A 23,425-nucleotide genomic window follows, 5' to 3' on the forward strand; every position below is an offset into this window, starting at 1 on the left:
TGTGTTGGGTGGGATGTCCCTGGTATCACTAATCGAAAGTCACGAGTTCGGAGCCCGAATGTCCACCAAACGGCCCCTCATGTCCGAATAAGGTGGTGCGATGCACTTGGGACTAGATATATAAAAAAATAATACACCCTACTAGACGTGTTTTATCAAAGCCGGTCACTCGTATGTCGATGACCATCATCGCCAAAATATTTCATAGAAACCCGATCAGGGACTTAGGATATTTTATGGTGGTTATATTCGATTAACGGATTTAATACACACGCGGATTATCTATCCCCTAATTAGCGTCCATCTTGTCATTACGATTCATCACCAACAATGTTAAACAGCAGCTCACCTGAACGCCCCAGTAATGACTACTACACAGATAACTCCAATTTAATGTTGGATATACAAGTCTTGAAATGAGTTGGTAAAATAACTGTTTTACTTTCAAGTACGGTGTTCATTGAATATAATATTCGAATACTGATTATCTGATAAAATGTAACGAAATGAAAACATATTACTATATATGAAATTGATGAATTGATTTTCACTGTGAAGTGTGAATAATTGGTAATTTTTGTTAACATCTACACTCTGAAGCAATAGTAAGTAAGTAATAATTATCTATAATAATAAGTATCTACATTTCTTCTACTGTGATTCAAGTGGTAATTATTGTAAGTATCTACATTTCTTCCACTGTGATTCAATTGTTAATTATTGTAAGTATCTACATTTCTTCCATTGTGATTCAAGTGGTAATAATTGTAAGTACCTACATTTCTTCCACCATATACCAAGCGGTAATTATTGTAAATATACACATTTTTTGTGAATGTAATGTGCACACACCTAGAGCGCACCTCAGCCACCCTACACCACACTGTGCTTACAGTCACCCACTGTTTGCTGTTTAACGCACTGTTTGCACACTGTGACGTCATACAGGAGTGAATAGGGCCCGGCCAGCATCCATAGGAGGGAGGGGAGGGAGAGGTTGTGAGTTTTGTTGATAGTGGGTGGACGGCATTGCTTGAGGTAGGTAGGACTCCCGATGTGGATCAGGCTGACCACATTGGCAAATAAATGGCCAGATTTCCGAGAAATTGGCTGTTTCGTGTTTTCTCGATTCACTTTAATGAACTGTTGTCACACATTTAAACGTATAGTGGTTTTTTTTTAATGTCACTCTCACACACAAACTCGTATATATATATATATATATATATATATATATATATATATATATATATATATATATGTGTGTGTGTGTGTGTGTGTGTGTGTGTGTATGAGTGTACACATACAATATTGATACAAACTGTAAATCCTATGTAAAACGTATTCTTATTTTCTCTAACATATCATTAATTTGGTTGTCTCTAAGAGTACTCTCCCCCCCCCCCCCTCTTCTGCACAAGAAACCTTCAAAGAGTGTTCCCATCTTTAAAGCGCGGCCTTATGCAGTAGTGTTGACTTTCCTAGTGTAAACTCTCTCTATTCATAAGATGGCTGACAGTTGAGTCTTCTGTCAATAGGTGGAGCCATCATATATTTTGCCGTCATACATACACCTGATTTTACTGTCATACATACACCTGATTTTACTGTCATACATACATCTGATTTTACTGTCATACATACATCTGATTTTACTGTCGTACATACACTTGACTTTACTGTCATACATACACCTGATTTTACTGTCGTACATACACCTGATTTTACTGTCATACATACACCTGATTTTACTGTCATACATACATCTGATTTTACTGTCACACATACACCTGATTTTACTGTCATACATACATCTGATTTTACTGTCATACATACATCTGACTTTACTGTCATACATACATCTGATTTTACTGTCATACATACATCTGACTTTACTGTTATACATACACCTGACTTTACTGTCATACATACACCTGACTTTACTGTGGTACATACATCTGACTTTACTGTCATACATACACCTGATTTTACTGTCATACATACACCTGACTTAACTGTCATACATACATCTGATTTTACTGTTATACATACACCTGATTTTACTGTTATACATACACCTGACTTTACAGTCATACATACATCTGATTTTACTGTCACACATACACCTGATTTTACTGTCATACATACACCTGACTTTACTGTCATACATACACCTGACTTAACTGTCATACATACATCTGATTTTACTGTTATACATACACCTGATTTTACTGTTATACATACACCTGACTTTACAGTCATACATACATCTGATTTTACTGTCACACATACACCTGATTTTACTGTCATACATACACCTGACTTTACTGTCATACATACATCTGATTTTACTGTCATACATACATCTGACGTTACTGTCATACATACACCTGACTTTACTGTCATACATACACCTGACTTTACTGTGGTACATACATCTGACTTTACTGTCATACATACATCTGATTTTATTGTCATATAACTTTCATATATTTAGAAAATCGGCATCTATATATAGAGTATGTTGTTCACCTATAACGCTTTATTGAATAACACTGTACTACCATACAACATTACTATATTTTCTTGATTATCATCTATCTAATTTTATGTATATAGAGTAAGTTGTGCAGGCATGTAAGTTCAAAATACAGACCAACTTGTGCAGCCATATACAATGCAGTCCATATCATTATACAGATTTACTGTATAGATGTAAACAGAGCATCGAGCACATAACATATGTTGTTAGATTTTATTTATAGGCCCTCTATTCTTTCTTTTGTCTAGTTTAATTATGTAGACATAAAACTACAAAATATAAGCAGATATAAAATGTGAAGTGTTGTGTTAGAGGCTGAAGTCACGTAGCTTTATCACTCACGGGAAGCCTACTTCTTCTTCTTCGTTCTTAATTTTTAGTGTTGGGAGGGATCGAGCCTTATCTGCCAGAGGGTTTGAACTCGAGACTTTTTTTTCGAATTTTATCAACCATGAGCTTTGCCGACTCGACCATGCTTCCATCACAATTAAGGATTACATGGCGCCATTGATGCCATTGACTCCGATTTCAGCCTGCTTTTCTTTTTGGATTTGCTTCCATAGCCTTTGTCTAACCAAGAACAAACAACAAGGCAGCAGTTGTTTGATTTTGGTGTCTCTCCTAGAAGAGTGGCTGTCCCCAGCTAACGAGCCTCAACTGCCCGAGGGTTCGAAATCGAGACTTTTCGGTTTAGCAACCATGAGCTTTACCGACTCGACCACGCCGACCAAGCGTACAATTATTGAGTAGTAATTCTACGTGAAGCTTACAAATGTCAAACTTTAAGCTTACACCATTCTATTATCAAACCTGAAGCTTACACTAATGTCAAACTTGAAGCTTACACCATTGTAATATTAAAAGTGAAGCTTGCACTAATGCCAAAATTGAAGCTTACACCATTGTAATATTAAAAGTGAAGCTTGCACTAATGCCAAAATTGAAGCTTACACTAATGTCAAAATTGAAGCTTACACCATTGTAATATTAAAAGTGAAGCTTGCACTAATGTCAAATATGAAGCTTACACTAATGTCAAAATTGAAGCTTACACCATTGTAATATTAAAATTGAAGCTTACATGCCAAAATTGAAGCTTAGACTAATGTCAAAGCTGAAGCTTACACTAATGTCAAACTTGAAGCTTACACCATTGTAATATCAAATGTGGGAATTAGAATATGGAGGTAATGGTAGAATGGGATATGCAGTTTGTTGTGGATTATACAATCCAGGTAACTGTGAATTTGTATCTCTAGGTGAGAATGCGTTAAAATATACATATAGTTAAGGTGTGTGGGGGTTTTATTTTCAAAAAAAAAAGAAAAGACCAAAACTCTTTGGACTGAAAAGGTAAATACGTTCGTGAAATAGATCGTGTGTTCTAAACATTATGGATTATACAATCCAGGTAACTGTGAATTTGTATCTCTAGGTGAGAATGCGTTAAAATATACATATAGTTAAGGTGTGTGGGGGTTTTATTTTCAAAAAAAAAAGAAAAGACCAAAACTCTTTGGACTGAAAAGGTAAATACGTTCGTGAAATAGATCGTGTGTTCTAAACATTATGAAAAGCTGCAGGGTTTCGATTCCCATACCACTCACATGCGAGGCAAGCGATCAATTGCTTCAGCTACAGCCCCCATGAGTTCAGTGCCAAAGCGTATTGATATGACCATACCATTTTTAGCTGGTTACCTAAACCCCTATTAGTTTGTCTTTCCCTTATGTTATTGCTATTAAACTAGCAGATTAGGGATTCCAGTTGCGTGGGTTAGGATATACAGGTTGGAGTGGATTAGGATTTAAAGGTGTATGGGTTAGGATAACACGTATGAGGGGATTAAATATGTTTACGGCTTGGGTGTATTTGGGAAGATAGGGTTGATAAGAAACTTCAGAAAGGCTGTATATGGCATGATATTTGACCCAAGAACTTCAGACAGGCTGTCTATGGCATGATATTTGAAACAAGAACTTCAGAAAGGCTGTCTAAGGCATGACATTTGACACAAGAACCCCAGACAGGATGTATGTAGCATGATATTTGAAACAAGAACTCCAGACAGCCTGTATATGGCATGATATTTGACTCAAGAGACGGTGGATGCCCACAGAGAAGTGAAACCCTACAGGTATCACGGCATTAGAGGAAGAGGTTGTGGTTAACCCATGCTAGCTGATCCCATAGTGAACACATAATTGGTGATCCATCTCTCAACCTCTGCCGATACACATATAGATATCCACAAACACACACACACACACATATATATATATATATATATATATATATATATATATATATATATATATATATATATATATATATATATATATGCCACTTATATTGAACGGTTGGTGGAGGAGGCATGGTTAAGATGTTAGATCACTTGGTTGCTAACCGAAGGCCCTGAGTTCAGCTCACTAATTACTATATAAACTATATGTATATATATACAGACACCTTGATAAACCATAGACGGTAAAGCTTAGTGCTGACCACATACTACCCTCCTAAGTAAAATAAAAACAGATGAACTCTACTGTAACTGTCTTTTAGAATTTGAATTCCAAGCGATTGCACCCCTACGATCAAAAACAGGTTAACTTTACTTCAACTATTCTAAAACACCTTCACGCTTGTATACCAATGCGGTCTGAGTCAACAATTTCAGAAATTGATCTCTAATTCATGTTTACATTATAGGCGGGGCAGAATCAGGTGTGTGTGTGGGGGGGGGGGGGGTGTTAACACCCCACCATATTTCATTAGATACAGAGTACGCCCCTGTACATGTGAAATATTCACACACGTTAATTGAAATGCAAAAACTGGAACATTGATGTAAATTTTAATTTAATTTAATTTAATATAATTTTTAATTTTAATTTAATTTTAAATGATAAATTTTAATTAATCGCCATTTTTTATTTTATTTTACGATCCTGATTTATTGGTTTGAGATTACATCAAGGAAATATCCACAACCCCAGTTTTATTCTACAATAGTCAAATACTTAAATAAAATATTAATTGAACAAAAGCATGGTTTACAGTAGGCCTACACATCGTAGACATTGTAGAGGCGGTAACGGCCGGTGCTATTTACTGTAAATAGAACATCCTTTCTCTCTCAACTGGGCTACATAAATAGGACAAATATAGGCCGCTTTCATCTGCGTTCGATAGTGTTTATGCGTTTCTATGCAACGAGATGCGAATTCAAACAAATAGAATAAAAGATTAAAGTATAAGTCCAGTATTAGTTGAGCAAGATACAAGTGATATGGACTCCACAATTCAATTCCAGTTCAAGAGGTGTGGTCGAGCTCTCTCTCTCTCGAGATAGTAAGTCACGGTGTAAACAGTTCAAAACTTAGTCATATGACTATCTACATCACTAGTCTCTACTCCACTGAGTTCACCAAACTATAGTGAGTACCTGGCGAACAGCCGGTAACTTTGTACTAAAAGTCTATTAATTTGTATTCATGACCACGGAAACTGATGAACTCTACATCACCCATCCCATTTACATGCTTTCAGTTAACTATCTCGTGTGAAATAAAATGAATTCCGAAATTAAATAATATAGCACATTTTGTTCTGTTAAAATAATTTAGTCATTTTAAAAAGTACCCTAGTTCCATGTCTATATGTCTTTAAGTCCTATCTCCCACCGCTCCCCCCCCCCCCCCACCCACACACACACACAAACAATGCAAGGGTCACCCAAGACGGAAGAGGTCACTGGTCTAGGTGGGTGAGCATGAAAAAGTAACTTTAAAAAAACACGGAACTCGTCTAAAACATTTTTTTTTCGTCAAGACGGAACTTACTTAGGCAGTTGCAATATTTGTCTTCAGTAGGTACATGAGCGGTGGAGGGGGGGTGAGTTAAAAACCAGGATTGTTTAACTTAAATGAAGGAACAAAACGATGAAATTTTTCCTAGGAAAACTGTGAGTCAAGCTATCTGCCCCCATAGGTAAGAAAAGATCCGGGTTAGTTGAGCGATGAATCAATACATGATCTATAAGTCGATGAGGAAGATCTCAGATATGGTCAATACACTACCAACACAGCTCCGGGGTAGGAGGAAGTCAGGCTTAAAATAGGCTGGTAGGGTTAGGGTTTGATCTAAAGGTAGGCGTGACGGTGGAGTAGCTTAAAATAGGCTGGTGAGGTTAGGGTTTGATCTAAAGGTAGACGTGACGGTGGAGTAGCTTAAAATAGGTTGGTATGGTTAGGGTTTGGTCTAAAGGTAGACGTGACGAATGGAATGGCTTAACATAGGCTGGTAGGGTTAGGGTTTGATCTAAAGGTAGACGTGACGAATGGAATGGCTTAACATAGGCTGGTAGGATTAGGGTTTGATCTAAAGGTAGACGTAACGAATGGAATGGCTTAAAATAAAATGTACCCGTGCTCGGCTCATAGGCACTCATGGCATCTTTTATAGGGGGGGGGGGGGGGACGGGACATGGTTAATTAGAGACTAAGTCAGATAAATAGTTATTGAAAACATAAGGGCTATATTAGCTAAACGATGTCATATTTCATAACACCTAATTATGACATTAATTTGCACTTTTATTTATTTCAGTTTATCGAAGCAAATCTAATGAACAATTGAATAGTTTTTAAGATATGTTTTGTAGTGGGGGGGGGGGATACGCCACCCCCACCCCATGACCCCTAGTGCGGCCGCCCATGTTCCCCATCCTACTCGTATAACACCTTTGAAGAGCATGACTAAACTACGCAAGCAGCCCTTGTTCAATAAAGCAGAAACGTAGAGTGTTACGTCAAAAAAAGGTACAGGTATGCTTGAGTAATCAATTCTGACGACGGTCATGCAAAGGGAGAGAACCTACCTTTTTTTTTTAAAAAGGGGAGAGAACCTACTCGATAGAAAACCGGCTCCTGTGTAAGTCAATGTTTGGATTTGAATTTGAATGAGTTAAAAGAAATTAGGGATGGGGAAGGGGGTGGAGTAGCGGATACAGGGTTAAGTGGAAAAGAAATTTAGGGATGAGGTGGGGGGGGTGGAGTGGTAGATCTAGGCGTTGTCTTGTTTGTCTAGAACTGAACGTTACATGAAAGAGATATGTCACCATGCTTGACGGTTAGTAAAACAATGACGGGTCTCCCCTGCAGGTACCTGCAGGGTTAAGTGGTGGGGGTGTGGGGGAATGGAGTGGGGTGAAAACGGAAGGCGCGGGTGGGTGGGGGAGCGTAAAGTTTACTCAAATCTTGAGTGGGCCGAAGCGTACTGTCCGAGAGATTTCGTCAAGTGGATTCCAGAACCAGTTCTCGGTTGACCAATAGCCACAGTAGCAGTTGGTCACGTGCGACGTCATCATTCTACCAGCACACCTAAGTTTGAGCTATTTTTAGAAACACAACACGGCGGTGCGGGGTGGATTTCTATTTTTTGTGTTTGATTGTAGGTGCACACCGCAGACTAAAATTAGAATCACAATTAGCTGTATATGTACATGAGAGGGTAGCCTTCACGACATACGAGAATATCAACACCAGCCACTCCGGTGATGGGTTCAAGTTTTTAAGTAACTTTAATTAGTAGCGAAACGTTTTATTTTTCGAGGAAGTGCAAAGATACGAAACAAAAGATTCAATTTGTGGTGTTGGATATTCCTTCAGATTTTTTTTTCGCTCTACGACTTCAATTTTTTTCAGAAAGTTTTTGTGACAAATTTTTGTCAAAAAAGTTTAACAGTTTATAGAACTAAAGGATTAATTACTCGGCTGGATTAGTCACTGGATTAAGTGACAGATTATGACGCGGGTGAGACCACCCGAATCAGAAGTCTCGTAAGTTGTTGTTTTTTTATTTGATTTTTTCGTGTATTTGGTTTGTGTAGTTTAACTTTTTAAACCAAATATAATTAGATAAAAATAAAACATATTTGGTACTTTACAAAACTTTTACTGAATGTTAGGTATTATTAGAAATAATATTAGAAATATCCAAATCTCGACGTTTCACACCTCACTGATACGGAAAAACATAATTTTGCAATCTTGTCCGTATGTCTGTGTGTCTGTCTGTGTGTCTGTCTGAGTGTCTGTCTGTCTGTCCGTGTGTAAACACGATAACTTGAGTACCGTTACAGCTAGGTTGATGAAATTCCATATATAAGTATTTTATCAAAATCGTAGATCCGTATCAACTTTTGAGCGATTTCCGATAACCGGAAGTGGTACTTTTCCTACTTTGAATTTTTCAAAAGCCTATAACTTGAGTACTATTTCAGATAGATAAATGAAATTTCACATATAAGTAAAAGATCTAATTCTCTACCTTCTGTTAAATTTTGAGTAATTTTCGTTGACTGGAAGTAGTACTTTACGCTACTTCCGATTTCTCAAAAAACTAATGTAAATTTTAAAAGTACTAATAATATTGCGCACTATTATACGCTTTTTTATTTGCGTTCACTTGGTGTGCAATTAATTTGTCTACGAGATTTTATTCTATTTTTAAAACTTTAAGTATTTAAAATGGATTAAAAATCATGTCTATAGCCCGAGCTCCCATCCCCTGTTATTTTATATTGAACATTAATATTTCAATTCACACTCGATGATTGTATAAATGAAGCAATTGTACTTGCCTCTAAAGACAATTAACTGTATATGCACCGCTATTTTTCACTGAAGCAAATAGATCTACTCCTATCTTAAAATATCTATGTGATGGTAAACTCAAATCTGCCAAATAATTCACACGTTTTTATTCTAATTGTTCTACACACTGAAATGTTTTCAAACATTAGTCGATGGCCTGTGTATTTAACATTATAAATATATAACATTATTTAAGGAAAATATGAGTGTTTCAAAATTTTAGCGAGCTTTTTAAAAACATGTATTCTTTTTTTTTAGACATTCAAACTAAACACATTTAAAATATAAATGTTTAGTCCTTAAAAGCATTCGAAATTAAATAGCTACAATATTCAAGAAGACACATTTACTCGACATACAAATGCATTATGTTGATCACAATACATAAACACACATTTTTAAAAATTCCATACAGTATTGATGATCTGGCAAAATGCGAAACCATAGCAACAGTGGAAACAAAACCGTCAAAGTTGGATGATCCAGGGAAAAAGCTGAAGAAGGGCGTGACGGAGACTAACCTGGACACGACAGCAGACGTCGACAAGTCGGCCAAACGACCCATCAGCCGACAGCTTGACCTTTCCAAGATGGACGTCAAGAAAATCAAAGAACTCGGGTTTCCGGTCAGACTTCTCTTTGAGGAATTTATAGACAGGTAGGTCATGTCTATGTTATAAACACGTAGGTCATGTCTATGTTATTAAAAGGTAGAGTAGGTCTATATTATAGAGAGGTAGGGCATGTCTATGTTATAGACAGGAAGGTCATGTCTATGTTATAGACAGGTAGGTCATGTCTATGTTATAAACAGGTAGATCAGGTCTATATTATAGAGAGGTGGGATATGTCTGTGTTATAAAGAGGTGGGAAATATCTATGTTATAGAGAGGTAGGTAAGGTATATGTCATAGAGAAGTCATGAATCTGTTAAATACACGTACCTTCAAATACAAAATAAGTAAATTTTCACTCCAGCTTACTGTAGTAGAAATGTTACTCTTTATATGAAACTGATCCCATGGACACTTAAAATGGAATGTCTCCAACAGCTACGATTTGATCTGAGTTGAAACAAAAACAACGACATCAAGATAAATGTACACACAATATCTCTAAACACCAACAACATTACATCTATTTTTTAACTGATAACTGTTGCGAAGTTTTTGATTCCCATCTCTGCTAACCTTTGACCTCCAGATACAAGATGCTGGTGTTCTCGTCATCTGCAGATATTGAGCCCACGGCCGAGCACTGCAGGTTTATCGCCAAGAGAGCCGGGCTCCGGGAGTACGAGATAGGGGAGGACAAGGTTGGTCAGAGTTATATTAAGATACAAGTCAGTCAGAGTTATCTTAAGCTACAGGCTAACTGTATAAGTCATGTATCAATCTCTGGGATGGCGTGGTCGAGCAGTAGCCTGTAATAGACGAGATAGGGGAGGACAAGGTTGGTCAGAGTTTTGTTAAGATACAACAGTGTAAGTTATGTAACAATCTATGGGGTGGTGTGGTCGAGCAGTAGCCTGAAATAGACGAGATAGGGGAGGACAAGGTTGGTCAGAGTTATGTTAAGCTACAGGTTAACTGTATGTTATGTAACGATCTATGGGATGGCGTGGTCTAGTGGTAGCCTGCGATAGAACGAGATAGGGGAGGACAAGGTTGGTCAGAGTTATCTTAAGATACATGTTATGTAACAATCTATGGGATGGCGTGGTCTAGCAGTAGCCTGTAATAGACGAGATAGGGGAGGACAAGGTTGGTCAGAGTTATGTTAAGCTACAAGTTAACAATAAGTTATGTAACAATCTCTGGGACGGCGTGGTCTAGTAGTAGAGCGCTTGACTGTTAGCCTGAAATAGAACGAGATAGGGGAGGACAAGGTTGCTCAGAGTTATGTTAAGCTACAAGTTAACAATAAGTTATGTAACAATCTCTGGGATGACGTGGTCTAGTAGTAGAGCGCTTGACCCTAGCTTGAAAGAGATCGAGATAGGGGAGGACAAAGATGGTCATAGAAAGAAATAAATGGCAATGGTTGTGTTAAGCTACATGTTAGCAGTATAACATAAGTTATGTAACATAAGTTATGTAACATAAGTTATGTACCATAAGTTATGTAACACTCAACAGGACGGTCGAGTGGTAGACAGCTCGACTGTTAACCCGAAGGTCGAGAGTTCGGAAATTTTGGCCTCAACTCGTGACTATAGGGCGTCTCTGAGTCCATCCAGCTCTTATGTATAGACCTACATGAATCGCGTTATAAAAATTAAAGACGGCTGGACGTAATGCTGAAACGCTATTCCTTTATATGCTTAGGTCAAGGAACATGAACTATAATGCATTTGTCTTATTGTTTGCTAGGTCTGAAAGAGAAACTGTACTATGTAACAATCAGAAATGTGAATTTTATTTCCGTTTTTTAGCCCAAAAAAATTTGTGTTACGTTTTTAAAATATTTTAATTTATATATTTATATTCCCCCTACCCTAAATAAACTTTATCATTGCATTAACTCGTGATATTTCTCCCCAGATACTTCTAAGCTACGCCGATGCCGCCCACTTGACTAAACTCCGAAGGGACGAAGAGCGTAAGATCATCCTAGCCCAGGCTCAAGTCCGCGGCTACCTAGTCCGGAGCCGGAGCAAAAAGCTACAGCAGCAGCAGGAGCAGGATCTGCACTGCTCCACGCCAAAGTCTCTCGACCAGCTGGGCATCATGAGGAAAAAGTTTGAAAAGCTCTTCGATCAGTCCCCGACCTCAACCATCTCCACCCGCAGTGGTAATAGCCCCTCCAACACCCTGTTGAAGAAACGGAAGGAAGACTATGAGAACAAGGTGTTCGACGCTCTCAAGAAGAACCAGAAGAGCTACGATGATCAGCTGAGGAAGACGCTCAGCAAACTGGAGAAACCGGATTTAAAGGTGAGGGTTATATCCCCTGATTCTATTTCAACATATCCGCCTCTGTTTTTCCTGTATCTAGTAGTAATAATAATAGCCATCGGATTTTTTTTAGCTTTATTTTATTTTATATATAGATGGCCTGTCTTTCAGCTTCATCTTCTATCAGTATATAAGGCCAGAGATTTATGGTCAATTGTTTATTTATTTTTTTCATTTTTTCTCTTTCACTATTTTTATTTCATCTACGTGATTTCTACTGCTACGTATACTCAGTCTGTTTGTCTTATTGTTTGTTTATATTAGGATTTGGCAATTTTATTTCTTTACATATAAGGAGGAATACACTGGAATTTATTTACCTTATATTCTGTTTTTTTTTTAACCCGTCATTCCTTTGTTGCCATCACACTAATGATGTGTTAACTTTAGTGTTGAGTCTTTCGAATGGAATACATTTAAAGTAACAATTACTTAATATAGCTGTCTGATTTTTCGGTCGTAAACCTCAAGCCAAATATTGTTTAATCGCAGTACATATGATGTGTTTTTATTCCGACTTCTTCTTCGTTCTTAATTTTAGTGTTGGAAGGGATCCCTTCCGACTTAAGCACGGAGTTGCTAGAGAATGTATGTGTTATTTTTTTTTTGAGGGGGTGGGGGGGTGGGGTGGCTTTTTATTATGAAGTAAATGTTAAAAGTTGTGCACGCTTCTCTAATAATTTAAAACTAATCTCGCCCAGCTGGCTAAGATTGTTCAATTAACTTTCTGATTTACGATTGTGATTTTCGTTCGGGCGCTGTTGTTGAACTTCAGCAAACCCAAGTTAACCGCCAACTGCACCTAGGGTGGTATTGCACCTGTTTTTGCACTTACCTGCAGTGCACTCACCTGCAATAGCCAACTGTTTGCAGAAGTCATTTGTTCTTGAGGTACGGGCAAACACACGCCCCACCCCTGCGCATTGACCCACGACTTTTAGCACGGGGGTCAAACGTTGATACACCTGAGTCGTGTGACGTCACGCTGTCGTTTGCTTACCAGTGACGACATCGTTTTGAACAAACCTTTACACACATGTGCTGGTAATGGAGGGGTTGGGGGGGGGGGAGGAAGCGGGTATTTTTTTTTTAATTAACTCTGTTAAAATTTCTACCCTCTCCATTTACACAAGAGTTTAACAAATTATTCATGGGTCTTACATCAATGTTGTAAGCTTCCCACAGGAAAAACTAAAATACTGTTATACATCACGTGACTGGACACAAGTTTGACAAATATGACACGTAGAGTTCCTGTTACTGTGACCTCGGCATTTTATGACGCCTTTCCCCCATGAGTCTAGCACCATCAGAGCTGCGGTAGAATTTAACACGTGACCAGATTTTTTTCTCCGGCGCTGCACTTGAAATTTTCGGGGGGGGGGGGGGGGCGGACACTGTCAAAAGTATATATTTTCTATATAATTTCCATTTCGTTCGGGGGGCGAAGAGATGCCTGGAAGAACTCTGATTCGAACTCGTGACTTTTGAATTTGTTACCGTGGGCTCCATCACTTGACCATGACGTTCATTCCAAACAATAAAACGTGTTTTTATATTCAATTTTTTTTAGATTTTATAGTTTTTATATTTTTATATTTTCTATCCCAGCTCCACTAGTCATTTCATTTTTTTTTTCCGACTTTAATCAGGTACTTTAAGAGTTGAGTAAATTGTAACATGTTAAAATATTTAATTTTTCTTTTGAAATTCCATTTTTTTATTTTTTTTTAAATATATATCGTAATAACGATTACGTGTTGTTAATTAATGAACCGACACGCCCCCCCCCCCTTTACACAAGACCGTTACGACTTCTTGACCTGGCATGGGTAATCTGCGAACTTGGCTGACTCGCCTCCCATAAACCCTCGGTATTTGCCCACATCTGGGAATAAAAAAATCTTCCAAACCATGTTTTCTCGCGCCGGCTTAGACCGACTTTAAGTCTTTTTCGGGTCTGGACAACAATCTTCAGAGCAAAGTTCACGCTGACCTCTCATGGTGAGCTGACCCTGTATGGGGTCATGGGTTAAGTGCAGACTTGTGCATCATGTGACGTATAAAAGTACTTTAGTGGCTATTTTGTTTAATTAATTCATCATGATTAATAGCAAAATTTAATAAACAATGATTTTTCGGACAAAAAGTTTAAAAATATAGAAATTATAAAAAAAAATTAAATAGTAGCAAAGATGAAGCAAATAGTATAAAGTTAGAGTTTGGTAGAAGTGGTAAAAATAAATGCCAACTACTGGCTAGTGATTGCAATAGTTTTCACAATACAACTGTATAATTATAAGATAACGTTATCGCTCGCAATTTACTATCTAGAACATGTCAGGAAACATGACTTTGGAGTGCTGACTTTCGTCAGGAAACATGACTTTGGAGTGCTGACTTTAGTTTTAGACCTGACTTTAATCCTTCTGGACAACGACTAGACAACAGTGGCCATTTATAGTTTATGTGTGGCTCTGTAACAATATTACCTACCAATAATTTATATGTGGCCATGCAACAATATTGGCCACCTATAATTTATATGTGGCCATGCAACAATATGGGCCACCAATAATTTATATGTGGCCATGCAACAATATTGGCCAGCTATAATTTATATGTGACCATGCAACAATATGGGCCACCAATAATTTATATGTGGCCATGTAACAATATTGGCCACGTATAATTTACTTGCGGCTCCATGAATTAAGCCGTGCATCAGACATGGGTCGATCGTGTGTACTAGCACTTAAACCCGTCTTTGTACGGTCAACGAAACAGAGTATCCGAAACGTGAGCTGACTAGTTCTGTTTGAGGTTCACCTTTTATCTCGGTAACTGTTTTAATCAAAACAATATTTGAGGATGTTTCCAATGTATTGGCTTGACAATGTGTTCTTCTGGTACTATAGTTTTTAAAAATATAAAGCATTTTTGTTTTTCAAATTTAGTTTTTGCGGATTTCCGAGTACAAAAACAGTTTCAAGAAGATAGGGGGGATGGGTTGTGGGAGGCATAATGGGGAGGGGATTGTTGGAGGAACCACGAATAAAATGTAAAACAAAGTCACATGACACAAGCGGATCAAGACACGTGCCTTGCATACCGGAAGTGCGCAGAAGCTATTCTAGAAATGTGCTGCAGCCTTGAGGGCGCATTCCCTCCCATTCCCTCCCATTCCCTCCCATTCCCTGGGAGGTTCAACTAATGGTGAGCATGCCAGTCACGTGATTTAGGTAAGGGCCAGCCACCTCCCGTGCAGAATGTTGCGTCCAATGCTGGAGGAAGGGGCGAGTGTTGTCAGTTCTTTGAAAAACTTGAGGAATTTAGGTCCAACGCCTGTTATAGAACTGGTTGCCAAGATCATCAAGTACATTAGGTACCGTTACACCTGTAATCAGCTTTATAAAGCAAGTTTTAAATATATGGCTGCAAAGTTAATATTCTGTAAAACATAATTAAAATAGTTGTGTGGCCGTTTATTTTAGATTTGTCCCTTTAAATTTTTTTTAAAATGAATACACGTATGATGTCTTTATATTTTTGTTATATTTTCATTTTAGAACAATTATTTATATTCTTTAAAACATTAGATTACGAAAATTTTACTCGTTTTTTACACACACACAAATAAATACTCCGGTTAAATTAATGAACGAAACAGCAACTCATGGAATTAATCACAACTAGGAGACAGATTGATTTATACAAAAATTATCTTTGTAAAAAGCAAGAAAGCGAATACATCGGTCGTAGCAATTTAGTAAAATGTTGACAAAATAACTCACGAAGACCGAAGACTATGCTTACAAGGGAAAAGATAACTCATCTGTTTCTTGTGTCTGCTTGTATGGGCAGCGATAACCCTATAATTCTTTACCCTTGATACATTGCGCAATGCCCAGGTTGTGTTTGGTGATATAAACGGCGTTGTTTCATTTCTCTAAACCCCCTCCCACACCCACCCCCTTGAAGCACCATCATACAGTGTCACAAAATGTCAAACTCCCTTATTTTAAATGACATCACACTTCAGTCTACATCAGTTGGGTCACGATATACAAGGACCATTTTAACAATGTCATATAAAAAAAATATTTTTTTTAAGTTTTGAAATAAGTGCTAAAATTAATTAATAAGATTAGTATTACTTTAATTGTAATTACCAGACGATGAAGCAATGCAAGCACGTCATACATGTTTGATCTCAAACTAGTCTGGTTATAATAGAACATTTTATGTTCTACTTCAACTTTTCTGTGAAAAAAGGCTTATATGCCTACTATTGTATCAAAACGAAATGTTACTTTGTTTGCTAGTCTTAAAATCTCAATACCTAGACAGCATTGAACCGAGTCCACCCAACGTAAACAATAGAGAAGTGCTTACAGTTAACCAAGCACACATTGGATTCATCATGTCCACCTATTGTTCAAACTTTTAACGGTTTTCTAGCCTGCCCAATCAAAAACACGAGCAGTATTTTATTTAACAGCATAATTATACAAGATCAATCTCTTAGGCTAATTTTGATGGCGTCAGGATATTGCCAACGCCCCCCCCCCCCACACACACACACATACAAACATACACACATAAAAAATGAAAAAATAATCTGTCTATAATCGGTTGCAAGAATGTATTGCCGATCTTCACAATGTCCAGAATTTATTTCTAGTACATTCCAATCCCAATTAGCTCCGCAAATGTGGAGAGAGAAAAAAAAACTTAGACATCGCGGATTCTCAGACGTTGAATAAACACATCATCCCCTTATTTTTTTCTCCCTACATCCCCTCTTCCCGATAGGGGTTTCTGCTTCATCTAGCAGAAACAGCTACGTTGCATAGCTGTTATTCTTGCCTGCCCGATTCGAATCGCCTGTCGGGATTACTGGAAGAGCCGTATACTCAAAGGCCTCGGGGGTGTCAATATTGATAGGCAAACAAAGGAGCTCTTTTGGTGTTGTCCCCTAGACCTCTGGTCAAACGGACGCTGTGTATTTGTTGCCAAACAAGCCAGTTCGAATGTTGCCACTGCGCAACACAGCGGCGGGCAGGGTCCCCCCCTGATTTTTGATAATCTCTTACAATTTCGTGTGTCGTGGTATGATCTGCTACAGCCTTAACTTATCACACATTTTAAACTAAAAAAAAAAGTGGGGACTGGTAGTTTAAATAAAAGACATGAAGAGGAGAGGGGGAGAAGGAAAAAAAGCAAATAGCTGAAGCAATTTTTAAACAGTTTTATCCAATTGTAATTTTTTGTTCCGTGTTGACCACTAGCAACTGGTTTGCTTTTTAACAGGGAGCTCTGCTCAAAGGATGGGATTACAACAGAAAAACTGAGTTATCTTAACCAGAAATGATTTTTTTAAATAAAACTTTCTCATGTTGCGTAAGGATATCATCGCTTGACCTGTGACCTAGGAAGCTTTAGGGGGGAAATTTTTAAATGCCCGAATTATGCTCACCGGAAATACAAGCTGCGTTTCATAAACGGTAGACGGATTTGAATTTCTGTCATTTGGTCAGTTGGCCGGTGACGGAGAGGGGCCGCTCACTGCCAACCCTGTGGTCTAGCATGGAGTTTGGAACTATTTGAATAGGTCTACGAGCCTTGGAATTCTACATCTACATTTTGATAAAAACATAATTTCTCAACGATGCTTCAAACTTTTTGAGTAAAGAAACATAACGATTACAAGGAAGGACAACCACTTTAGCAGTAGTTAAACCAAACATGGATATTGGAGTTCAAAACCACTACAATTAACGCCAGATTATTCCAATTATCCAGAGGATTTCGCGTATCATATAAACAAAATTCCTTTTTAATTTTTTCAATTATCAACACACAAAAATACGATTGGACTGAGTTTAAGTGGTAAGTTGATTTAGATCTTTGATGTTGTACTTAGCAAATATATTACGTCATGTGTATATCAAAACTACCTAAACTAACTTGATTGCGTCATTTAAATTCATATCTATTAGCTGGCTTAAAGTTGATGTGAAACCTTAACATTTATCTTTGATATTGAATGTGATATTTTACTACACGTCATGTTGCTAATATTTACCCATGTTTGTTCGCGACTAGTGCATGAGAAATGCATGTTAATATCATGTAACTCTTTGTTAAATTGGGGCTTGATATTTGAAATTGGCGAAATGTTTGTTAAAAGGGGCTTGCTATTTTAACTTAGTGAAATGTTCATTAATTAGGGGCTTGATACATTAAATAGTTGAAAAATTCGTTAATTAGGAGCTTGGTACATTAAATAGTTGAATTGTTCGTTAATTAGGAGCTTGATATTTTAAACTTTTGAAATGTATCTTAAATAGGGGCTTGTTATTTCAAAACTTGCCAATTTGTAAATAGAGATTTGATATCACTACAATCACCAGTTACTGAAAAAGTGATTGATATTTCAAGACTTGTCAGTTTGTTAAATACGGTAGTAGAGACTCCATATTTCTTTTTTACCTGCACTTTCTATAAAAAAATTATTGAGATCTATATGCTAACTCGTTTTACCGTGTAATCAAACAACTTCAATGACAATTCGTTAAATAATAACTTGATATTTCGACGTAACGGCACTTTGATAAAAAGTTGATATTTCTACTTCATGACACTTTGTTAAATAAATACTTGATATTCCGACTTAATGACACTTTGTTTGATAAAAACTTTGTATTTCGATTTAATGTCATTTAGTTATTTAAATGTTCAATCCACACATCACTCTGTTATGGGTCAGATATTCCACCCATCTGTCTGTTCCTTGAATATGGGTTAACTCTTCTTACCTGTTATCCATTTTAGTGACTTTGCTATTAAAGTTTCTAGATTTCAATAAAGTTCGAATCTGGTTTAACTGTTTCTTTCGTTCAACATGCAATGTTTAAAACGCGCATTTAGTTCAACTTATAATCAACTTTTTAATTAATTAATATGTAATCTTGTCTGAGTTTATGAATGTGTTCAAACGATTAACTTTGTTTTTAGTTGTGTGTCCTTTAGATGAGTCAGTCTCTTTTATATCCTTTACATGCGTCTGTTAGGGGTTTTAAAAAGTTTTGTGCTCATGAAAGGAGTCAGTGGATCCATACGTTTAGATGATTTTAATGGGTCTGTTAAAATTCTCCACGTGGAAAAAAATTAGTCGCTATCTGTGCGTACAATTTTAGTTTTTCTTTACAAATCTTAGTCTTTATCTATACATACATTTAGTTTTTCTTTACATATCTTAGCTTTATACATACAATTTGTTTTTCTTTACATAGCTTTATCCATACATACAATTAGTTTTTCTTTACAAAGCTTGTCAATACGAGCTGTAATCTGTAAGTAACGACTTGCTGTAAGGAGCGGGTTCACATTACATTCCATGTCAGTGTCGTTACGTCATCACACCAATCAGTCAAGCGTGACCAACGTATCTTATCGTACCGTCGTCATGTTGTGATGTTCACGCCACCACCTACACCATCACCACCACCTACACCATCACCACCACCTACACCATCACCAACACCTACACCATCACCACCACCTACACCATCACCATCACCTACACCATCACCACCACCTACACCATCACCACCACCTACACCATCACCACCACCTACACCATCACCACCACCTACACCATCACCACCACCTACACCATCGCCATCCACCTACACCATCACCACCACCTACACCATCACCACCACCTACACCATCACCACCACCTACACCATCACCAACACCTACACCATCACCACCACCTACACCATCACCATCACCTACACCATCACCACCACCTACACCATCACCACCACCTACACCATCACCACCACCTACACCATCACCACCACCTACACCATCACCACCACCTACACCATCGCCATCCACCTACACCATCACCACCACCTACACCATCACCACCACCTACACCATCACCACCACCTACACCATCACCACCACCTACACCATCACCACCACTGCGACATCAGCACGAGTGTTGTGTTACAGTTGCTGTCGTTTCTACCACCAATGACGTCTAACTTCGTTTAACGACTGGTGGTGGGTGTAGTGTGGGCAGCGGACTCGGGTACACTTCTTATTGTATCAATATGTAGAGAGGACTGCGAAAACACAGGGTGGTCGCTCTTATGAATATAGATCTATACAGGCGGAGGGTAAATGAAAATAAACCGGGAGTGATCTCCCCTAAACTTTCTCGAATATTCTTATATAAAATAACAGGGGATGGGAACTCGGGCTATAGACATGATTTTTAATCCATTTTAAATACTTAAAGTTTTAAAAATAGAATAAAATCTCGTAGACAAATTAATTGCACACCAAGTGAACGCCAAATAAAAAAGCGCATAATGGTGCGCAATATTATTAGTACTTTTAAAATTTACATTAGTTTTTTGAGAAATCGGAAGTAGCGTAAAGTACTACTTCCAGTCAACGGAAATGACTCAAAATTTAATAGAAGGTAGAGAATTAGATCTTTTACTTACATATGAAATTTCGTTTATCTATCTGAAATAGTACTCAAGTTATAGGCTTTTGAAAAATTCAAAGTAGGAAAAGTACCACTTCCGGTTATCGGAAATCGCTCAAAAGTTGATACGGATCTACGATTTTGATTAAATACTTATATATGAAATTTCATCAACCTAGCTGTAACGGTACTCAAGTTATCGTGTTTACACACGGACAGACAGACACACAGACACACAGACACACAGACAGACACACAGACATACGGACAAGATTGCAAAATTATGTTTTTCCGTATCAGTGAGGTGTGAAACGTCGAGATTTGTAAAAATCTCGATTTTTTTTTTTTGCACGATTACAAGACTTTCTCTATACTTCGTATATACGAGAAAGTAAAAATGGGATCGGGAGTCAAACATATTATTTAAAAAACAACTACGTCGTTATGTTTTACCGAAACAAATCAACCATCATCTCTCCCCACCCCCAATCTTTATACATTTTTTATTTCTATTGAGACAACCCCATTTATCATACCAACCCTTAAAACAACCACTTCGCAATGGTTGAACATCTTCATATTCCTTTAAAGCCCCTGGGGAGAAGAGGGTTACACATGGTTGAACAGTCTTCTAATATTTATTTAAAAAATTAAAATTAAACCTTAAAATAAATGTTTAAATCTAATTGTGCTAAGTAACTTAAAAATAAAAACTTACAAAATTTGAAACTATTTTTATAAGTTATTTAAACTATAACTTGAATATATTTAAAAACGTAAACAATTCTCCAACAGGTTTTATTTCAGGAATTTTTTTCCTTCTTTTAAATTTTCGCAATAGTTAGTTCCGTTTATATCTTTTTTTTTAAAGGGAAGGAAGTGGGAGTATAGTACGAGGGAGGGGGAGGGAGGGGAGTGCCTTTAATTTAATATTGACGTGTGTGTCACCGCATCAAACATTAGGGGACGGGCTGGGGCGGCATGTCGATGGTACTCTCCTGACTATATGGGCCCTTTTGTTTGGCCCGTTTCGTCACCCTCAATAGAATGTTATGTAGACCGATCAAATATGGAGGAGTTATTTGCTCTTAGTTTTCTAGGGATGCGCTCCCTTTATTAGAAATGGCCGTGCACATTTGAAAAAAAAAGGTAAGAGTGGGAGGGGGGAAAACTGAAATGAGTTGAATAAGACATTCGGCAGGTTATGCGTTAAACTGGGACTTTGGCGTTTGGATATTGTGTCTACGTGGATCACTTGAGTTCTCGCCCCACACCGCGGTATTGACACAGAGGGGAGATTATTCAACAGGGAAGAGAAGTGAGTGAATTACCTACCTTAGTCTAAACAAATTTTCATCCTTGCATAATCTTTGAGCCGTATGTTTCAAATGAATTCTTCAAAGATACCGAATATGTGAAAATATAACATGAACTAGGTGATATTTGATGTGATGTGTGTATAATTTTCTGTATGTACGTGCAATTTCATGATAAGAAATAAGTTTGCTGTGGATTAAATTAAATTTATTTTACTGGATACGTCTGCAAAGGATTAAGTAAGAATCATATTTGAAATTTCTTTTCATAGAAGATTTACTTACTCTTGTTCACTCTTTGGTAGAGAATTTAATGAATCTCGTAAATAGTAGAAATAAAGGCAATAACTATTATAATCTGAACGTGATTTTTTGGGAATTTTTTGTTACTAGAATCAATATTTGAGCGTTTGAGTGGTTTTTTTAAATTGTTTTTTTTTTTTACAAATCTCGTCTAGTAACTCCTTTTATTTGATTTTTTATGTGTGAAAGCTCCAACGCCCTTATTACTAGTGTGTAAAGTTTGTCTCCATATTACACTATGGTGTAGAAGTTTTTACCCGTTATACTACGGTGTGGGAGAACCCCCCCCCCATCCACCCACACACACACACTGAAGGTAGAATATTGAAGTACCCACCCTTGGTGCTTAAGCTTAGCAGTTAACGCCCTTTCCGTTAAGGTGTAGGAGTTACCGCCCCTTCTGTGCTAAATTATATGAGTTATCCGCCCTTTATACCCAAGTGTAGTATCATTGATGGGCAGGCAGCAGCCAAATATTCATGTTTATTCTGATCTAGTGATCAATACCAAGTGTTTGCTAATCGATACCTACGGTGTTTTAAAAACGATCAAACAAGTAGTTATCGATCTATGCCCGATACCGACACGCGAGTCAAAGACACCATTATTCCATAACGACAGCCCAATTTCTGGACCTGGGTTGTCAACATCGGGACTAGATAGACATCATTATTCTATAACGACAGCCCAATTTCTGGACCTGGGTTGTCAACATCGGGACTAGATAGACATCATTATTCTATAACGACAGCCCAATTTCTGGACCTGGGTTGTCAACATCGGAACTAGATAGCCATCATTATTCTATAACGAGAGCCCAATTTCTGGACCTGGGTTGTCAACATCAGGACTAGATAGACACCATTATTCTATAACGAGAGCCCAATTTCTGGACCTGGGTTGTCAACATCGGGACTAGATAGCCATCATTATTCTATAACGACAGCCCAATTTCTGGACCTGGGTTGTCAACATCGGGACTAGATAGCCATCATTATTCTATAACGAGAGCCCAATTTCTGGACCTGGGTTGTCAACATCGGGACTAGATAGCCATCATTATTCTATAACGACAGCCCAATTTCTGGACCTGGGTTGTCAACATCGGGACTAGATAGCCATCATTATTCCAT

General features: G+C 37.6%; 2 protein-coding genes across 2 annotated transcripts in view; both read left to right on the forward strand.

The window, feature by feature from the left end:
* Positions 1-8,032: 8,032 nt before the first annotated feature.
* Positions 8,033-11,549, forward strand: LOC131952671 (unconventional myosin-XVI). Its single transcript, XM_059315431.1, has 4 exons — positions 8,033-8,385; positions 9,617-9,859; positions 10,405-10,516; positions 11,529-11,549. The coding sequence occupies exons 1-4, from the start codon at positions 8,351-8,353 to the stop codon at positions 11,547-11,549; spliced, it is 411 nt and encodes a 136-aa protein (XP_059171414.1). The 5' UTR covers positions 8,033-8,350.
* Positions 11,550-11,786: 237 nt separating this feature from the next.
* LOC131952673 (chitin synthase chs-2) overlaps positions 11,787-23,425 on the forward strand; it is a 50,270-nt gene continuing 38,631 nt past the window's right edge. Inside the window, exon 1 of the mRNA XM_059315433.1 lies at positions 11,787-12,137. Coding sequence (XP_059171416.1) covers positions 11,931-12,137 — 207 coding nt within the window. The 5' untranslated portion in view covers positions 11,787-11,930. The remainder of the gene's footprint in view (positions 12,138-23,425) is intronic.

The sequence above is a fragment of the Physella acuta genome, unplaced genomic scaffold (genome assembly GCF_028476545.2).
Source record: "Physella acuta isolate Inbredline_101_S28 unplaced genomic scaffold, ASM2847654v3 ptg000886l, whole genome shotgun sequence".
Taxonomy (NCBI): domain Eukaryota; kingdom Metazoa; phylum Mollusca; class Gastropoda; family Physidae; genus Physella; species Physella acuta.

Coding starts and splice junctions, on each gene's coding strand:
- LOC131952671 (XM_059315431.1), top strand. CDS start 8,351: ATGACGCGGGTGAGACCACCCGAATCAGAAGTCTC. Junction 9,860..10,404: donor TTTGAGGAATTTATAGACAG/GTAGGTCATGTC, acceptor TTTGACCTCCAG/ATACAAGATGCTGGTGTTCT. Junction 10,517..11,528: donor ACGAGATAGGGGAGGACAAG/GTTGGTCAGAGT, acceptor TTATATGCTTAG/GTCAAGGAACATGAACTATA.